Source organism: Osmerus mordax, chromosome 13, assembly GCF_038355195.1.
Source record: "Osmerus mordax isolate fOsmMor3 chromosome 13, fOsmMor3.pri, whole genome shotgun sequence".
Lineage (NCBI taxonomy): Eukaryota > Metazoa > Chordata > Actinopteri > Osmeriformes > Osmeridae > Osmerus > Osmerus mordax.
This window is the reverse complement of record NC_090062.1, coordinates 16,419,935-16,438,160: the sequence shown is the minus strand read 5'-3', so window position 1 is coordinate 16,438,160 and position 18,226 is coordinate 16,419,935. Positions and strand designations below refer to the sequence as shown.

The window sequence follows — 18,226 nt, the reverse complement described above, 5'->3', positions numbered from 1 at the left end:
AATGTAAATGTAAACATGTAGTCAAGGAGTTCTGTGGGTTCAACTGCACAAAACAGTCCCAGTATCCTCACGCCACCTCCATTCCAGTGAACAGAAAATATTTAATTTCCCAAATTACTGTCTTCAGCTTCAACTGACAATCGAGGGACAATGTCGCCTTTTAAAGTGGCCTCACGCACGCAATTCGGAAAACCCGACAGTCCAACCAGGCTTACTGCCGAATGGCAGTGCCAAGGCGTAAACAAATGGTCTGCTCAAGTAGACTACAGTCTAATTTGGGACTGCCCTCTCCCTCTCCTGTCACTTGTAATAGGGGCTTCTGATTGACCCGAGCTCATTTAAATAATCACCTTATCGTATTCAACGGAAGCAAACGCGGGGAAATACAGCACCGGTTGCACGGGTTAGTCACGGAGAACGCCCGCGTGAATGTGAAACACAAACATTGTGACATTAAACTTCAGATGGCTGCGGGGTCTAATGATAGCTCGCCATGCATGAGGACAAAAACCAGGGATCGGGGTGTCAGCGTGGAATAGAAACACGCGACGGGAGCTGTTATTAGGAAATGCCTCCCTTTCTCCCCTTCACTCACTCTCTCTCACTCGCTCTCTCGGTCTCTCGCTCGCTCTCTCACTCACTCACTCACTCACTCACTCACTCACTCACTCACTCACTCACTCACTCACTCACTCACTCACTCACTCACTCACTCTATCACTCTCTCACTCACTCACTCACTCACTCACTCTCTTTTCCCTTCGCTTCTTCTAACCAGAACTGGCCACATTTGTAAGATTGAAGACAACAAGACTTGTCGAAAGAATTCAAATAATGGGGAATATTTGGGTGGAACAACCTTAGGACACAACCGTTGACAGAGGCCAGTAAAGGATGACAGGTGGGGCCACATCTGTTTCAGCAGAAGAGTAGGTGTCGAGGTTTGCAAAATGAAAGGCTACAGTCCATCGGTTGTTATGGGCCAAAGTCAGTGTCAGCCTACATTACCACTAGGCCTGTACGACACACTATTCAGTTGGAAAATAATTGTTTGTTATATTGGCCCACGGAAAGGTGTCCTATAACATTGTGTCTTAACACCTTCTAGAAAGTTGCTCATGTTACAAACCAAAACTAATGTTCGGAAAAAGCTCGGTTTAATGTTCTAACAAACCGTTATGTCCAACGCAAGGAAAGTGGCAAAATATTTGAAGCTTTCTGCTTGCCTGCAGATGGGCCGTGGGATTAGAATTGACATGCTAAATGCAAACCAAGGTTCGGATTGTGCTGCGCATGCGTGCGGTCTCCGTGCATCAATGTTGTATGTGAGCGTGAGGGGATAGGAGACCGAGGCTGTTTTTTCTACAGCCTCAGAAATGGATGGAACTGAGATGAATCGGAGGAACTGCGCAAAGCAGGAACCTAACGTTCAGAAGATGGATAAAAGTTCGGAAAGAGTCACACTCAAGAAGGAAATTGGACTTCTAAGTGCTTGCGCTATTATAATTGGTGAGATGATATCTTAGTCTTTTTTTATGTACAGTGAGAACTGAGCTGACCACCATTATTAAAAGGCATAGTTTTTGAAAAGTTGGACGATTAACATTGGATAGCCCAGGTAATGAAGCCGAGGGTGTGGTGAGGAAACAATAGGTGTTCGGCGATTGGAATGATATAGCCTAGGCAGTGTTTAAGTTAAATTCATAATTGTATAACCTAGCCAGTATGATTGTGAAGGAGAACCTTAACTGGATCAGGATGTCACATAACTACATTGTATTATTAATCGCAGTTGATGTAGTCTATGAATAGTAGCCTAAACTACAGCACTTATCGCGAGTTTCCTTCATGCCCACCTGTGCCTCCAGAACGCGCGTGATAGTGAAATATATTCCAGATGTTGCATAGTTCTTTGGAGCACGCGGTTCTGGCTACTGCATGCACATGTATACGTGGCTAGATATCTTGCCTTTTATTTGTGAGCGCACGGTAGGCTATCTCGTAGATTATTCAAATCAATAGTCTAGTTTTTCACTTAGGGGTACTCATAGCCCAATAGATAGGCTAATTACAGAATATTAATGCTAAGTGTAACATTTCGAGATGATGCAATGCACATCTTTTAAACTAAAACGCGATTCAGAATTTGTAAAAGGTTTTCACTTTCGGAGATTCTCATCCACTAATATCTAGAGTAGGCTTATTTTCTTGCGATTGCTGACCTATAACAGCACTTCAACCTACACAGGAAGAATGTACATGTTGGCATTTTGCCCAGTTCTGTGTAATTCATCTTGAAAGCTTCTAGATATGACTACTCAATGCTGCCACTAACTTTAAACGTCATGGCAAAAGACAACGAGGTAGCGTGAACTACTTACATTGTGGTCCAAGTGCTTTTACAATTTATATTACACAATGGGAGATTGATTATGTAATCGAAAACTCAGAAAGGTTTACAGCAGGACGGGTGCTTCCCGGCTTTATAATGAATTTCAGTGTGTAGGCGGATGCAAGACACGAATTGCAATACAAACTATATGAACATATTTAGTTTATCTCGTTGTGAATGACATGCCGTAGAACTACAGCGCAATAGTTCTATTCCTCTAAACGCAGTCAGTTACCCGCTTACAGGTTTCAACATGTGAAACTAGTGACCTATGAGGTTTTGATAACCATTTAATTGGTTTAGCCTGGTATTCTGCTGTTTTATGTCAGGAGTACATTGTTGGTGATTTTACTGACTTCTAAATGCTTATTCCTATGATGTTATACAGTTCTGTATATCAAATATCCTTAATGGAATGTTGAGGATTACAAAGTAGGCTAATAACAATCTAAGATACTGTACTGGACTAGACCGTACTCTTATTTTCAGTAATCCCTGTAAACTCGCGAGCCATTTTTGTGTTGCCTTTATTGTGTTGCTCTATCGCGTTATCTCAGTGTTGGCCAGCATTTATGTCAGACAAGGTCAAGTGAATACATTATTGTAGACCAATGATATTAATACACTCAGAGATAACACAGTGAACTTTTTGGGTGATGCAACACATTTGTTTTTCTGCTGACTTGTGCAGATGTGTCAACATGAGACTTGGAAGTATTATAGGTCAAGTCTGATTAAATCAAATCGGGTCCATTCTTTATAATTTCACGAAGAACATAGCTGAGTTAAATTGTGCTCAAGTCCAGATTCCCTCCTCTGTATTAGGGACATAAGATATAGTGTATATTCCCTTGCTACTGGGCTTATGGGCCAGTGTATGTCATACTCCACAATGCAGAAGCTGAGAGCTAGCTAGATACTGTATGACCACTGTACTCAGCAGCCTCTGACTAAATCATGTTTCGAGCTCATTTGCCATCTGTAACAAGTGCAAAGACTAATCTATTCTTTCTCTGCAGCAGGCATGGGAGACTTCCTACAGACGGCTGATACGAAATTACTTCTATGTGTATCTTTATTAACTTTTCCAGGAACAAATATTTAAAATAATATAATTTATTCAAGGTAAATCACGTTTGAATCAGGGACTTGATGAATGGAAGACATTGATTCAACCAGGGCCATGCCGAGATTCACAATAGCACAAACACAAAAACACACAACAGACATTATGCAATCAGCCCGCCTATCACCGCCGCCCGCGCGATCAGACCTGACAGCGTGAAATCTGCTGTCCGCGGCTGTCCATCCACTCGTTAGATCATTAGGATACATCTTTGCAGAGCTGCTCTCCAAAAGGCACTGTAATGACGTGCGTGGCCGGGTTCACATCAACCAAAATATTTACAGTAGACTAACCGTGAATAAGGCTCGCATGGGTCCATGTCTCCCTCACATGCTGGGGTTTCCATCCTTCTCTGCTCTCCCAAACTTGGAACGGGGAAGAAGGAGGGATGGCTCCCTCAGCGCGTCCTGCTTGGACAGGTGCTGTTCGGCAGAAATGTTGTGAAAAACACGACTTGAGGTCAAAGGTCATCGAGATGTAAACTCTCTCACACTCACACACACACACACACACACACACACACACACACACACACACACACACACACCTAGCTTCCGAAACCTTAAATCAGATGTCCCTCACAGTCCCATGACCGGATGGATGAACTCTAACGACGATCGGAATGTAGACGCTCCGCTACAAACGTTCTGCCTCTCCCGTTTCCCAGGCAACATCATCGGCTCCGGAATCTTCATCTCTCCCAAGGGGGTGCTGGAGCACGCTGGCTCCGTGGGCCTGTCCCTCGTGGTGTGGGTGTTGGGGGGCGGGATCTGCGCCCTGGGGTCCCTGTGCTACGCCGAACTGGGGGTCACGATCCCCAAGTCAGGGGGGGACTACTCCTACGTGACTGAGATCTTCGGAGGCCTGGTTGGGTAGGTGTCAGCAGGCAGTTCCCACTTAACATTGTTCGTCTGTTGAGATGCACTACTGTGTATTTATATACAGTATTGTGTAAAAGTCTTAGGCACCCGATATTTTTTGATGAATATTGTCATCAGTAGAACTTTTTTTTGTCTTCTGTATTTGTGCGGCAATTTAAGAACTGCATTTTCTTACTGTCTTTTCATTGAATGATTTCTATTAACTTTTTTTAGTTTTGAATTTGTGCCTAAGACTTTTGCACAATACTGTTTATATATTAATTTCGTAGATGCTTTTATCCAAAGTATACAGTAGGTATACAATATGCAGTAATATAAATATAGTACAGTATATGTGTGAAGTATATATATATATAGAAGATGTATAATCCTCTGATTCTCCCCCCAGCTTCCTACTGCTCTGGAGTGCGGTTCTCATCATGTACCCCACCACCCTGGCTGTCATCGCCCTCACGTTCTCCAACTACGTTCTCCAACCCGTCTTCCAGAATTGTATACCTCCCTTCCTTGCTACCAGGTTGTTATCGACCATATGCATATGTAAGTACTAGCCTGAGCTAGCTCGACAGACAAGTATTCTCTGTCTGTGTCCGGCAACTGTCACTTAAACAGATAATCTTTCTTGGCTACAGCAAACAAGTTTTCACTCATGTCTTGAGGCGTACTGGTCTTGTCTGACGTAGGGACAGCATACTCTTGTTACAGAAGAGTGAGTTCCCACCACGTCTTGAATTAGGTCTGGGATCAGCCTTTAAACACTGTGACCAATCCGTTTCCTTCATCAGATGATCAGCCCTTGAGGAAGTGTGCTGAAGAGAGTGCTGGCATATTTTTAGTGTGTCTGATTTTCATCTGGGGGGGCTTAGTCAATGTGTGTGTGTGCACCCTTATATAAAGAGTGTGTGTGTGTGTGCACCCTTATATAGAGTGTGTGTGTGTGTGCACCCTTATATAGAGTGTGTGTGTGTGTGCACCCTTATATAGTGAGTGTGTGTGCACCCTTATATAGAGTGTGTGTGTGCACCCTTATATAGAGTGTGTGTGTGTGTGCACCCTTATATAGAGTGTGTGTGTGCACCCTTATATAGTGAGTGTGTGTGCACCCTTATATAGAGTGTGTGTACACCCTTATATAGAGTGTGTGTGTGCGCACCCTTATATAGAAAGAGTGTGTGGGGGTGTGTGTGGGGATTGAAGCCCTCTCATACCTGGAGCCTCGTGATTGATGCAGTTCTGAGGGCTGGATGCTGAGGCATCTGGAAAGTGCCCCAGGGCAACCGGTTCAGGCTTGTCTAAACTGGACCAAGTGGGGTGGAGGAAGGTGTGTGTGTGCACGTGTGTGTGTGTGTGTGTGTGTGTGAGAGAGAGAGTGGTCCACTGGAGGAGGGGGTTGCCATGACACGACCATGGCCTTGGCACACAGAGCAGACACGCCAGCCCTATTTTCGGCAACAGAATGTCCAGATCCCAGCTTCCCACCAGCCGCCGGTAGCACACGTTGTATTCCACAGATGATTCGCTGAAAGAGGGGTGGGGGCTGGGGGGGTTGAGACGAGCCCCTGTATCAACTGGGGCATATCAACTGACCTGTCAAGGGGTGCGTGTGTGTGTGTGTGTGCGCGCGTGTCAGACTACATAATGGTACCAGCCTTTGACAACGCCGATAATGAGAGGGCGTGTCTGTGCCATTGTGCATTGTTATCACGGTTGCCGTGACTCCCTTGTCGGGGGGCGGGACAACCTACGACTGAATAGTGGAAGGAGGCCGTCCTATTGGCTGGTCGGCCATCCACCTGTCTCTGCATCATTCCAGAAACTGTTGGGGTCTCTTCACAATATGGTCACTCTTTACCTGTGTTCTCTAGAGGAAGGAAATAATCAATGTCTCGGATTAATTTATATTTCATTTCAGTTCAGAAGATCTATGTGTAACGATGGATACTATTTTATGCAGTTATCTCAGTATGGTGGACTTTGTTCTTCAGAGTTTTCGAATGCTCGGGCCATAAACAGAAGACCTGTTTGTTTGGATTCGTGGACTGGTGTTGTTTACATTTGCAGACAAATACAAACACAAACGCACACACACACACACATACAGGCACACAAATGCAAATACAGACATATATACAAACAGGTCTACCCCCCTTCCCCCCTCCCTGCCAAATGTACTTTTGAGAATGTACTCTATGAGAGTCACAAGCACAGATGACCCCAGTCAGATTTCAAGACACTGCGTGTTCCCCACAGCTATGAGATCACCACCCTCCTGTCCCTAAGTCATGCTACAGCTCCAAGCCAGTCAGAGGGGGAGCAGACCAGCGTAGACCAGTTTCAACCCCACAATACAAGAATTCATAAAGGGTGTTTATGGCAATATAAATACTCCCTTAGTTCAGTGACAGGAACCAGATCTATACAGCCTTTCTGCACACGTGCAGTTTGTAACTTGAGACTGTAACAGGCAGAAGGAATGTGTTCCAGATAAACCCATCTGATGTACTATTGTAGCTGTGGTGATGTCACTGTCTGACTGTTCCTAGAGGTTAACCATTGATATAGAGTCAGGCACTTCTGGTCCTAGATCTCCTACATTTTGCAAAACATCTGCTAAATGAATAACATGTAAATGTAAACTGCTCAATATATCGTTCAGCTGATCTTTGGCAACCTTGATTGGCTGGGATATGTCAGGCATGCATGATTAGAATCACGCGAGTGTGGTGCAGGAAAACGAATCCATGTTGACTTTCTCATGTTACGGATTACCTTACGTTACAGTAAAAGTACCCTGTAATGACAGGGTAAACCATCAGCTCAGCTTGTGGCTTACAGTTTATGTTTGATTGTTTATACCGAAGCAGAGTTTAAACTCCAGATCTTTTGATCACTTCCGTACCCTGCTACAGGACCTTCTGCATAGGCAGAGGAGAATCGGTATCCAGTTCACCTCAGCACCGTGCTGAAAATTAATCTGTATAACAGCCCGTTCTGATTTGGTTGTAAATACATCTGACTTTACCAGGCCTTTTCCTCACTTCCAATCCCCTTTGAAAACACACAAGTTGTTTTCAAAAAAGAAAACTGGTCTTAGAGGTAAACCTATGGGTGGTCTCCCAACTGGTTTGACTTCTATCTGCGGGAAATAATGCTAGTTGGGGCGAATCGTTTCTTTGCTGTTTTCGTGCTTTTCAGAATAAGGGTTTCTTCACCTTTAGCTACTGGTGAGTTGATTGGACTCTGACTGTTTTGACCCGACAGCACATTGTGGAGGTTAGGCACGGCCTAAAAGGTAGATTAAAGCAACTTCATTGACTTTAGGACTGGAGCCAGAGTTCACAGCCAGAAGGAAAGGTTTCACATTCAAACTGCTTAGATAAATCCCTTGTGAATCGGGACCAGAATCCATTAAAAGGCCAAGGGGAGCAATTTGCTTAGTATTCAAGTGCTTATTGCAGGGTCGGCCACACCGAGACACATTATTGGCCCAGGATGACGAACAGTAGATGTACCTGCTTCGCCTGCTTTGAGAACAGAGTGATACCTCCTTCCTGTCTGGACCAGGTCAGGACGGAAGAATGGTGGGGTGGTGGGAGGCTTGGCAATGGGGGGGGGGTCAGAAATCACAGAAGACCGAAATTAACACCAACCAGCCTCTTAGGGACACAGCGCTGCAGTATGGGGGTGGGGGGCGAGGTTGGGGGAGAGGGAGGGAGGGAGGGGGGGTCTCACTGCTTGGTACTACCACAGGCACTTGCCAAAAATCCGTTTGCTGTTTCCCGTCCTCTCCAAAGGGGCGTCCTGTCAGCCGAGAGGGTTTTGTTCCTCTCCATCGGAAGCAGTTTGTTTGGGGCGGTGTGACAGCTCTGTTTCTGTGGTAGGAGGCCACCTCTGCAGAGTGATGGATGAGGGTGTCGTCTCTGTCCCTCCCCGCCTCCACATACCCACCCACTACCCTCCCTCCCGCCCCTGCCCCTACAACCACCATGACCCCCCCACCCCCCCTGCTTTTAGTGCCTGCTCCCGGGTGTACGTGCGTGCGTTGCCTGGTGGCCCCAGGCCACCAAGTCCTGGAGACAGGCAGTCCCTGCCCCTGTGTGCTCTTGTTGTTTACACTGAACAGGAAGTAGGAGGTTAGGCACAGGAAGTAGAGAGAGAGAGAGAGAGCGAGCGAGCGAGAGACAAAGATAGACATTCTGCGAATGCCATAGATGAATAAAATCAAATCCAAATCAAATAGAAAAAGACAGAAAAACATAAACACAAACAAAGTCAGTCACAAAGTGGATGACTACATCAGCATTGGATATAAACCTGAAAACCCAGGGCACAATTACAGGGTGTCTTACCCTGACGTCATAATTACACATCTGACTTGGATTTCCAGGAAAAAATAGAGGCCATGTCACTCCAGTTGGCTACCCTTTCGGCCAGAACATGCAGCTCTGATTAGGAAATCAGGGTTGTGACGTGCTCCCATCCAGAAACATGTGATTCCACTCCTGGTGTTCCAGTCCAGTATGCCTGTCATAACAGTTGAGTAAGGAGAGCAATAAAAAAAGAGAAAAGTTGACTTTGGAACACTAATTATAATAATTTCTTGCTTTAAAAATAGTGGGGGGAGCGAGAGAAAGAGGGAGAGAGGCAGGAAGAGAGAGAGAGAGAGAGAAGAAAAGAAACAAAGGATATGGCTGCTTCTGTACTGAAAGATTCCTTTGAAAAACTCACTTATGAAATCATACGACAGTATGATATATTCTGTTTGCTATTGTGTGTTAAAACGATGACATTCTTGCTACGTTCAATCACAAACGACTAACACACAACATCGATCCCTTATGTCAACGTGCTAACTGATAAAAATGACTCCTGACCACAGCTGACTAACGTTGAGCAATTTTATTCCCTCCCCCCATCCATCACCCCCCCCCCCCCCCCCCCCCCCCCGCCCCACTGCAGTGTTCCTGACCTGGGTTAACTGTTCCAGCGTGCGCTGGGCCACCAGGATCCAGGATTTCTTCACCGTTGGCAAGCTGCTTGCCCTTGGCCTTATCATCGTGGTGGGCCTCGTCCAAATCTGCCGAGGTCAGCGCCCCAGACACCCTCCACCACGGCTCAGAGTCACTCACAGAGAGTCAGTGTAGAGGACGGGTCTCCAGCCTGCTCCTGGAGAGCTACTTGACTGTAGGTTCGAGCTCCAACACTAATCTAGAACAACTGATTATAACAATTAGCTGATTGATCAGGTCACTAGTATAGAATGAGTGCAGGGCTGCCAACTCTCACACATTGGCCGTGAGACACACGCTCTCACGCCACACCTTGTATTTCTCATGCTGAGAAGGCAATGCCAACCAATTAGTCCTGCTAACGTTGTAAAAAGTAATGGACGAGGCGCAGGCACACGGAGTGAAGCAACATAGACGTGCGAACACCCGTGAAAGCTCGTCGGGGGGTGGGGGGGTGGTTGGCCCCACCGAATCTCACTCCAAGGTGTTTTGAAAAGTTGGCAGCCATGTGAGTGTGTTTGGAGTCAGGTGGCTGAGTGGTTAGGGAATCAAAGGTTGCTGGTTCGATTCCCCGGCCGTGAAAAATGATGTTGTGTCCTTGGGCAAGGCACTTCAGCCTACTTGCCTCGGGGGAATGTCCCTGTACTTACTGTAAATCGCTCTGGATAAGAGCGTCTGCTAGATGACTAAATAATAATAATAAATAAATAAAATAAAAAACCAACAGGCAGGTAAGTTCTCCAGGAACAGGGCTGGAGACCTCTGGTGTAGAGGATGCAGGGCAGACAGAGTGATGTGGGACTTTTACACGCGTGTACGTGTGTTCAAAACATGTTTAGAATCTGAGAACGTTCACACAGACATGGGTAGATTATCGTCCAATTTAATGCCTCAGATTATCTCCATGGTGACTTATAACAGAAAAAAAAAAAATACAAACAAGTCTGCATCAGGCTGGCTTGCTTAACGACACATCAGTAAGCTTCTAAGAATACCATTTCAAAGTAGTTCAAAAAGTACGTAACACGCAAAGGCTTTTCAAGATCAAGCAGGAGCGACAAAGGTGAAAGTTTATGGTCCTCTCTACTCGAGAGATTCTAATCGAGCAGAAAGACGTGCAAGGTTGGAGTGCTCGGTGAAATGACCCAGAACTGACTTTCCTTCTTGCGGGGAAAACAAAGGGGATGGTAACATTTAGTCTTTTAGTCATTTAACAGACGCTCTTATCCAGAGCGACTTACAGTAAGTACAGGGACATTCTCCCCGAGGCAAGTAGGGTGAAGTGCCTTGCCCAAGGACACGACATCATTTTGCACAGCCAGGAATCAAACTGGCAACCTTCTGATTACTAGCCCGCTTCCCTCACCGCTCAGCCACCTGACTCCCTAACAACATCCCAGGGTGAAACGGAGTAAGGTAGTGTGAGAAAAACATCTTTCAACCTCATTTCCCACCCTCATCTCATGGAAACTCATTAGACCACGTGGTCTAGACTTTGTATGTGGATGTCTCTCTGGATGGTTAATGAGCCTGCAACCAGATGAGGAAACACATTGACTCACCTGCCCCCTGGTGGCCAGGTCTGCACATGACATGCCTGTGATGTCCATGAACAAGAACATACCATTGAACATGAAACATCACGTGCTAAACCACCAGAAATGGCAAAAGTACACACCACACATCCTTCACTCAAGTACAAGTACAGATGTTCATGTTTAAAAAGTACTGACTACACTTTTTCACTCAAGTTAAATTAAATAAGTATGGGCTGCCTTTGACATACACTTAAGTAAAAATTAGTCGTTACTAATGCTCAGAAGAATTGTGAAGTATTGATACCATAAAAATCTACTTAAGTACAGTAACTAAGTATTGGAAAAAATAGGAATAGTATATTTTGGGAAAAGTACACAATCTGGCCGTTTTCAGTTTAGATGTTTTTGGCAGTTGGATTTGCATGCCTGACTATCCTCCCCTGAAGGCATTTCCCCAAACTGACAACTGAAAAATTGTCTAGATGAGGGGGAGAGAGGGGAAGGGAATAGATGTGATGTGGGAGGTGTGCAAAATGAAGCGTTTGTTTTGAAGTGTCAGAAGAGAAAGAGAAGCGAGTGTTAGAAAGTGAACATCCCAAAGTCCATATCCTCAAAACGAAGGGAAACTTCTCCTTACCACGTTAGCTTGTTTCCACACATCTTTTATTCTTCTCCCCTCCAGTTTCAGTCAGCCAGGTTGATTAACAATTGAGTTTTTTTTGGTGTTGATGCATGCGAACAATCTCTTAAAACTATTGACAAGGCCAACATAATCAGGTTAAACATCTAGATTTGAATCAGCTTGCTTATATCAGCACCTCAAGCATATTTAGCTTTGTAAGCCTTTGGATAAAAACATCAGCTAAATGAATGAAAATGTACATTTGTTATTGGATGGGGGCACAACTTGACCTGCTGACCCTGCCCCCCCCCCTCCTACCAGGACACTACGACGCCCTGCGGCCCAGCGTGGCGTTTGAGTTCACACGGGAGCCGTCGGTGGGACAGATCGCCCTGGCCTTCCTCCAGGCCTCCTTCGCCTTCAGCGGCTGGAACTTCCTCAACTACGTCACCGAGGAGGTGGTGGAGCCGCGCAAGTGAGGAGGGCCGACGCACCAGTCACATAAAAAATAAAAAAAAGACTGAATCCTAGACTTACGGGGTTACCTAGCAACAGGCTAGCCGTTAGGCTAGGCTAGCTCAAATCTTACAATCATTTAGGGTGTTTTGGTAGATAGTTGTTCTCCGCCCTGCTCAAGACAGATCCGTGCCAACGTTACCATGGAGACTGATACTGTCTCAAAGCCCCACATAGTGATGAAAATCGGATTAATTTTTCCCACAAGCGCTCAGTCCCATCAGCTAGCATAGCATCAATATTTATTCAGGTATCATAACATCATTGCTATGGTATGAATCTCCCATTAGAGGGCCAAGTTTCCTGCCTCCCAACCACACACCACACACAGCCACTAGACTTGGTTTAGGAGGCTTGTGAAAGGAATTATACGTTAAGAATGACACGTAAAGTGACGCGATCCCTCCTCCACAGGAACCTTCCTCGCGCCATCTACATCTCCATCCCCCTGGTGACCCTGGTGTACACCCTCACCAACATCGCCTACTTCTCCTCCATGACCCCTGAGGAGCTCCTGGCCTCCAACGCTGTTGCCGTGGTGAGCACAAACACCCTCCGTTGGCCGGAAAGTCCCTGGGTTTGTTTTGTCTTGTTTCTCTGATTCTTCTTCTTTTCCATCGTCTCCGGTGGGAATCTTTAGACCTTCGGGGAGAAGCTTCTGGGCATGTTCTCATGGATCATGCCCATCTCTGTGGCTCTGTCCACGTTTGGAGGCATCAACGGCTACCTGTTCACCTCTTCCAGGTGAGGAAACACCTCAAATGACCACGCACCGAAACTCAACCAGATAAAATAATCGTGATCAGTTATTTTTTTTTGTAAAAGGATTAACGCGATCTTGATCTCAGCCAAACCATTCATCTCTTCTTCTCTGGTTTCAGGCTGTGTTTCTCAGGAGCCAGGGAGGGACACCTGCCCTACCTACTGGCTATGATTCACCTGAAGAACTGCACCCCTATCCCCGCCCTGCTGGTCTGTGTAAGTTACTGCACCCATATCCCCGCCCTGCTGGTCTGTGTAAGTTACTGCACCCCTATCCCCGCCCTGCTGGTCTGTGTAAGTTACTGCACCCATATCCCCCCTGCTGGTCTGTGTAATTTACTGCACCCATATCCCCCCTGCTGGTCTGTGTAAGTTACTGCACCCCTATCCCCCCCCTGCTGGTCTGTGTAAGTTACTGCACCCATATCCCCCCTGCTGGTCTGTGTAAGTTACTGCACCCATATCCCCCCCTGCTGGTCTGTGTAAGTTACTGCACCCATATCCCCCCTGCTGGTCTGTGTAAGTTACTGCACCCATATCCCCCCTGCTGGTCTGTGTAAGTTACTGCACCCATATCCCCCCTGCTGGTCTGTGTAAGTTACTGCACCCCAGCGCCTACACCGGTCCACATGTAGCAGCCTGCCAGCAGTTCAGATGGAGCCTGTGAGGTTGTCAACATGCTGGTGTGTAAGCGTGAACATGTGGTTGAGTTTCTGTACAGAGGAAATATCGGCGTCGGTGTGTGCGAGGTGTGTTTACGTTTGGTTGCGATACACCTGATGCCCCCCCCCCCCGTTGTTTTCCATCCCACAGTGCATTGCCACCATCTTGATCCTGTGCATTGGTGAGACTCACAACCTTATCAATTACGTGTCGTTTATCAACTACCTCTCCTACGGAGTCACCATCGCAGGACTCATGTACTATCGCTGGAAGAAACCCAACCTTTTCAGGCCCATCAAGGTACAACACCAACACACAACTCTCTGTCAATCATACAGAACCTCACCATAATGTTATCATTCTGTTCTTCCAGTAGATGTGAGGTTGGTTGAGATTAATTCTATTTGAACTCAATAAACCAGGTATACGAATTTGTGTATTAATTTGCTCTTTCAATCATTAATTCATAAATTAATTGGTTCATCATCCATTTACTCCCTAACTCATTTCATCAGTCATCCATCTAGTTATTACTTCAACCGTTCATCCAACAGATTCAAAACCATATTCTGCCTCTGGGCCGACCCAAGCCTTTATGGGGCCTTAAGATGAATTGATTTGGGGGCCCCTCCGAATTTGTATAATCACCATTAACATAATATATATAATTTTGAAAATTAAGCTGTAAATTCATGTGCTCTTGGGGGCCCTCTGGTGACCACGGGGGCCCTAAGCAGCCGCTTAGTTCGCTTATGCCTTGGGCGGCTCCGTTCTGCCTACCTTTCCCCACACTGTGTCTCTGTCCTCCTCCTCCTGGGCAGGTGAACATCCTGGTGCCTGTGAGCTACATGGTGTTCTGGGCCGTGCTGTTGTGTTTCAGCCTGTACTCCGAGCCGGTGGTATGCGGGCTGGGGATGGTCATCATGCTCACGGGGGTGCCCGTCTACTTCCTGGGTGTGCAGTGGCAGAACAAGCCCCAGTGGGTCTACAGAGTTGTGGGTGAGCGTCTCAATGATATGTATTACATACTCTTGTATTAATATAAACAGATGTATACGGTATGTGTGTGACCCCGTCACTTTTTACTGTTCTCCTGTTCCAGAGACTGTCACCTACGTTGGCCAGAAGTTGTGCTTTGTGGTGTTTCCTCAAGATGACCCGTCAGAGTTGGCGCCACTAACCGAACACATCGACAAATAGGACGTGTGCGTGCATCTTCTCCAGTCTACCCTCAACTAAATTTTTTGTTCGACTTTTGAATACTGAGGAGATGGATTTCCCTTGAAAACGGCTTCCAACGCTTTTGAAAGGCAGATAGGGTGGGGGAAGGAAATTGTACCCATCATGCTCTGCTCTGCTGAGGCCCCCCCATCCAAGGGACTGTGTGTGTGTGTGTGTGTCGGTGTATGTATGTTTGTGTGTGTATGGGGGAGGGGAGACATCAAGCTATTCAGGCATATTCCAGTTAGTTTTATTATTTTTGCACCCCCTCCCCCAACCCTCTCCTTTGCTCACTGGCCAACGCCTCCTTATCCTAATCTTCCGCATGAACTGATGAGCTCTGATATGCATTCACAGCTTCTCTTCTAATAGTTCTATGGTGCCTTATATAGGGGCTGAGAGTTGGGTGTTTTTTTTGTATTCCTTCGTCTTGTTTGCTAGGTCTTTAAATGGGCGTGACTTTTTCCTGTGCTCGAGTCGCCGACAACGATAGATTTCCTTATCTTAGATCTTATCTTCCTTAGATTCCAATTCCTAATACTCCAAGACTGTACTTCCACTAACATGCATGTCATGTGTAGACACGAATGAGTGTCAAACTCTCTCTCCCCCTCTCTCTCCCTCCCCCCTCTCTCTCTCTCTCCCTCTCTACCCCCTCTCTCTCTTGTTCTCTCTGGGGATAAACTTCCTCCTGAAGGAGACAGGTGCTTCGGTAAAACCGAAAAGCATTCAGTAGACAACCAAACCAAACGGACTCTTACTCACTTCTGTTAGTAGACAATATGAAACATTAACCTCACTTCTGTTCTGATAAACAATGCCAAGTACATCATATCATCAATGTCATTGACGCACAAGTGCAATGTCTACAACGACAGAAATCTGTTTGACGTCAGTCTATGCAAACAGTTGGGTTTGCCAGATTTGAGCCTTTTAACTTTTCTTTCCCTGCCAGATCATGAAGGGGAATGAATTGTTTGCACTACAGGCTTCTGCAGTTTGCTGAAGTTGAAGGCCCTGTCATAAAACAACCACAGTACTTGATATATATATATATATGAGGAATGCATAGGAGTACACTTTAAAGCAGTTTTTCCCATATAAAGAGAGTAAAGAAGAGGAACTAAAACGGTTGTTTCTAGATGTGCATATACTTACCTATGCAGTTAAAAAGAGTGGATTTCAGCCCAGCTAGCTAGTATTGCTAAACAGTAGTGTAAGACATTGTGGGACAGGGTCGCTCATGTGACTCGTCTTGAAATTGCCTCTCTTCCTTGTCTTTTCTTCTTTGAGGATTGATACAAATAAGAAATGGGTTGATTTAAATCTGATCTGTTTGACTGTGTAGTGAGCTAGTATAATTAGGATCAGATGTTATCAAGTACAAGAGACAAACGTATTTGAATCCCTATCAACACCTGTGTCAAAGGTGCTTGACCAATGAGGGACTGGTATTAGCATAGGCAATTTACTTTAACAATACTGGACTTCCACGTCACACACTTTACGAGGATATCACATTTTCACTTTATTGACCACTAAACTCATTGGAATAATAACAGTAGTAGTAGTAGTAATGTTTATGTATGCCAGTTTTATTTTTGTATTTTTTTTTAAAGGCTTGCTTGAAAAAAATGCTGGCCATTTTTTGGTCTCATAAGATTCACTCAACTCAGATGTTTACTTTGCATGTAGTGGAGATAGCCAGAGTTCTAAAGCTTTCCACTCCACACATACTAACACTGTTACAATGTCAATAACTTCTCATGTCCGTTTTCCTGCCTCTCCGCAGTGAGGTTCATTGTTAACTCAACAATGTAAATACGGCCTAAAGTTGTAAGGAAAAAAAAATGTCAGGGGTTTACCGTGAAATGGCATTGCTGAAGCATTGTAAAACGTAAACATGAAGTTCGCTGTACTCTTTTGGTGCACTTATGTTTTGTAAAATATTTTTGAAGATGTATAAGGTTAACAATAATAGCTTATTAAATATAATTCATAAAAACAAGGCTATTCTTCTTTTGGTTTGTTGGAGAGACTGTTTTGTGCGTGTTTGTTCCCATTAAGAAGTTATTTGGTATTTGGCCAATCAAGAGATCATTCGGTTGCATGAATGTAGTCTGAATCTGCAAAGTGTTTTCCGGTAGGCTAAACCACATCTGCTGTTAAGTATGGTGGTAGCAGCGTGTGTGAGTAGACAGTGGCGGTTTTATATGTAAAAAAATTGGTGGGGCACAAACCATTTCCAAATATAGGATATAGGCCTACCAGTAAAGCTACAAAACTCCCGCTTGATGTGTTTATTTAACACATCAACTAACAGCGTGGCGCCACAAAACACTTTTAACGACAGAGCGGCTTTTTTTTTTTTACCAGGTGTTGTAGTACACATACTGGAGAGAGAGCGAGACCTTCTTGTGTAATTTCTCTCCTCTCTAACACACACATGTTAAATTACCACTGTCACATTTACAAACCTAAATTAGGAAGGCAACCAAGCTCAGAACCAATTTGCCTTACAGGGCCATACGAGATCAGCAATGAGCTCAACACCACTGAAGGCCACAACGAAGCGGAAAGACAACTTTAGGGATACAGACAGATTAGAAATATATTTTGATTAAGTTATGACCATTCTAGTTATTAGTGGAAACGCGAAAAACCGGAATTCCCCTCCCCCAAAAGTAGCTCTAGCTAGCCCTATGGCTGGATACTGGTCTCCAAAGGAAAATAAAGTTCGACATTCTTCCACAATTGACCAAATTGGCCAAACAAGGTATGTAGATTTAGCTTAAAGTGTACATAATCTAGCTAGTTTGTTGTTTTTGCAAGTTTCAAAGAAATCTGCTAAAACCGAGGCTAAACAGTGCTAGCTACTACAGTACTATCATAGATGCCTGTCACGAACAGCCAAACCAGTCACGTAATTCTTCACTGAAATAACTCACGTTACAAATTCATCGTAAGTAAAAAGTTTAGACTTTTTATTGACAACATTAACAAACTTGTCTTCCCTTATAATGTCCTCTCCGATTTCAATTTGAAGCGGTAAATCTAACGGTGTAGGCAACCTCCCATGGAAGCCTCTCTGGCTAAGCCTCCGCAAATAATGGCTGTGGTTGCTGACGATACATTTATTTTTCACGACCAGTAACCCCTTAACCAATGATATGTGCTTTGAGCTTAAGTTGTCGTGAGTATCTGGCAGTTTTCAGAAATAAAATCAGTGATTGGACGGCGAAGATATTAAGGCGGAAACCATGGGAATTGTTGTTCCCATATTTTAATGGTCCGGCGGGAGATAAACACACTGACACTCGTCACCATCTATATCAATCGATCCAGCACAAACATGACCAATGCACGGACCAGTACCACAAAGGCAGGATGATAAAATATACTTTCACTCACCAAGGCTGAGGGCTCACGTGAAGAGAAAGTTGGCACGACGGTTTTTCCTCTGGGCAAACTTTTCGATGAATTCGGGAATGAAGTC

General features: G+C 45.1%; 1 protein-coding gene across 2 annotated transcripts; it reads left to right on the top strand.

The window, feature by feature from the left end:
• Positions 1 to 1,376: 1,376 nt before the first annotated feature.
• On the top strand, positions 1,377 to 16,738 carry slc7a10a (solute carrier family 7 member 10a). 2 transcript variants are annotated; one of them, XM_067248615.1, is made up of 11 exons: positions 1,377 to 1,509; positions 4,186 to 4,390; positions 4,788 to 4,939; positions 9,359 to 9,484; positions 11,890 to 12,043; positions 12,499 to 12,622; positions 12,725 to 12,828; positions 12,966 to 13,062; positions 13,660 to 13,809; positions 14,331 to 14,508; positions 14,612 to 16,738. In XM_067248615.1, the coding sequence occupies exons 1-11, from the start codon at positions 1,377 to 1,379 to the stop codon at positions 14,707 to 14,709; spliced, it is 1,521 nt and encodes a 506-aa protein (XP_067104716.1). In that variant the 3' UTR covers positions 14,710 to 16,738. The 2 variants fall into 2 exon arrangements, with proteins under 2 accessions (XP_067104716.1, XP_067104717.1); XM_067248616.1 differs by having other exon boundaries at positions 1,389 to 1,509; positions 14,331 to 14,504.
• The last annotated feature ends 1,488 nt before the right edge of the window (positions 16,739 to 18,226 follow it).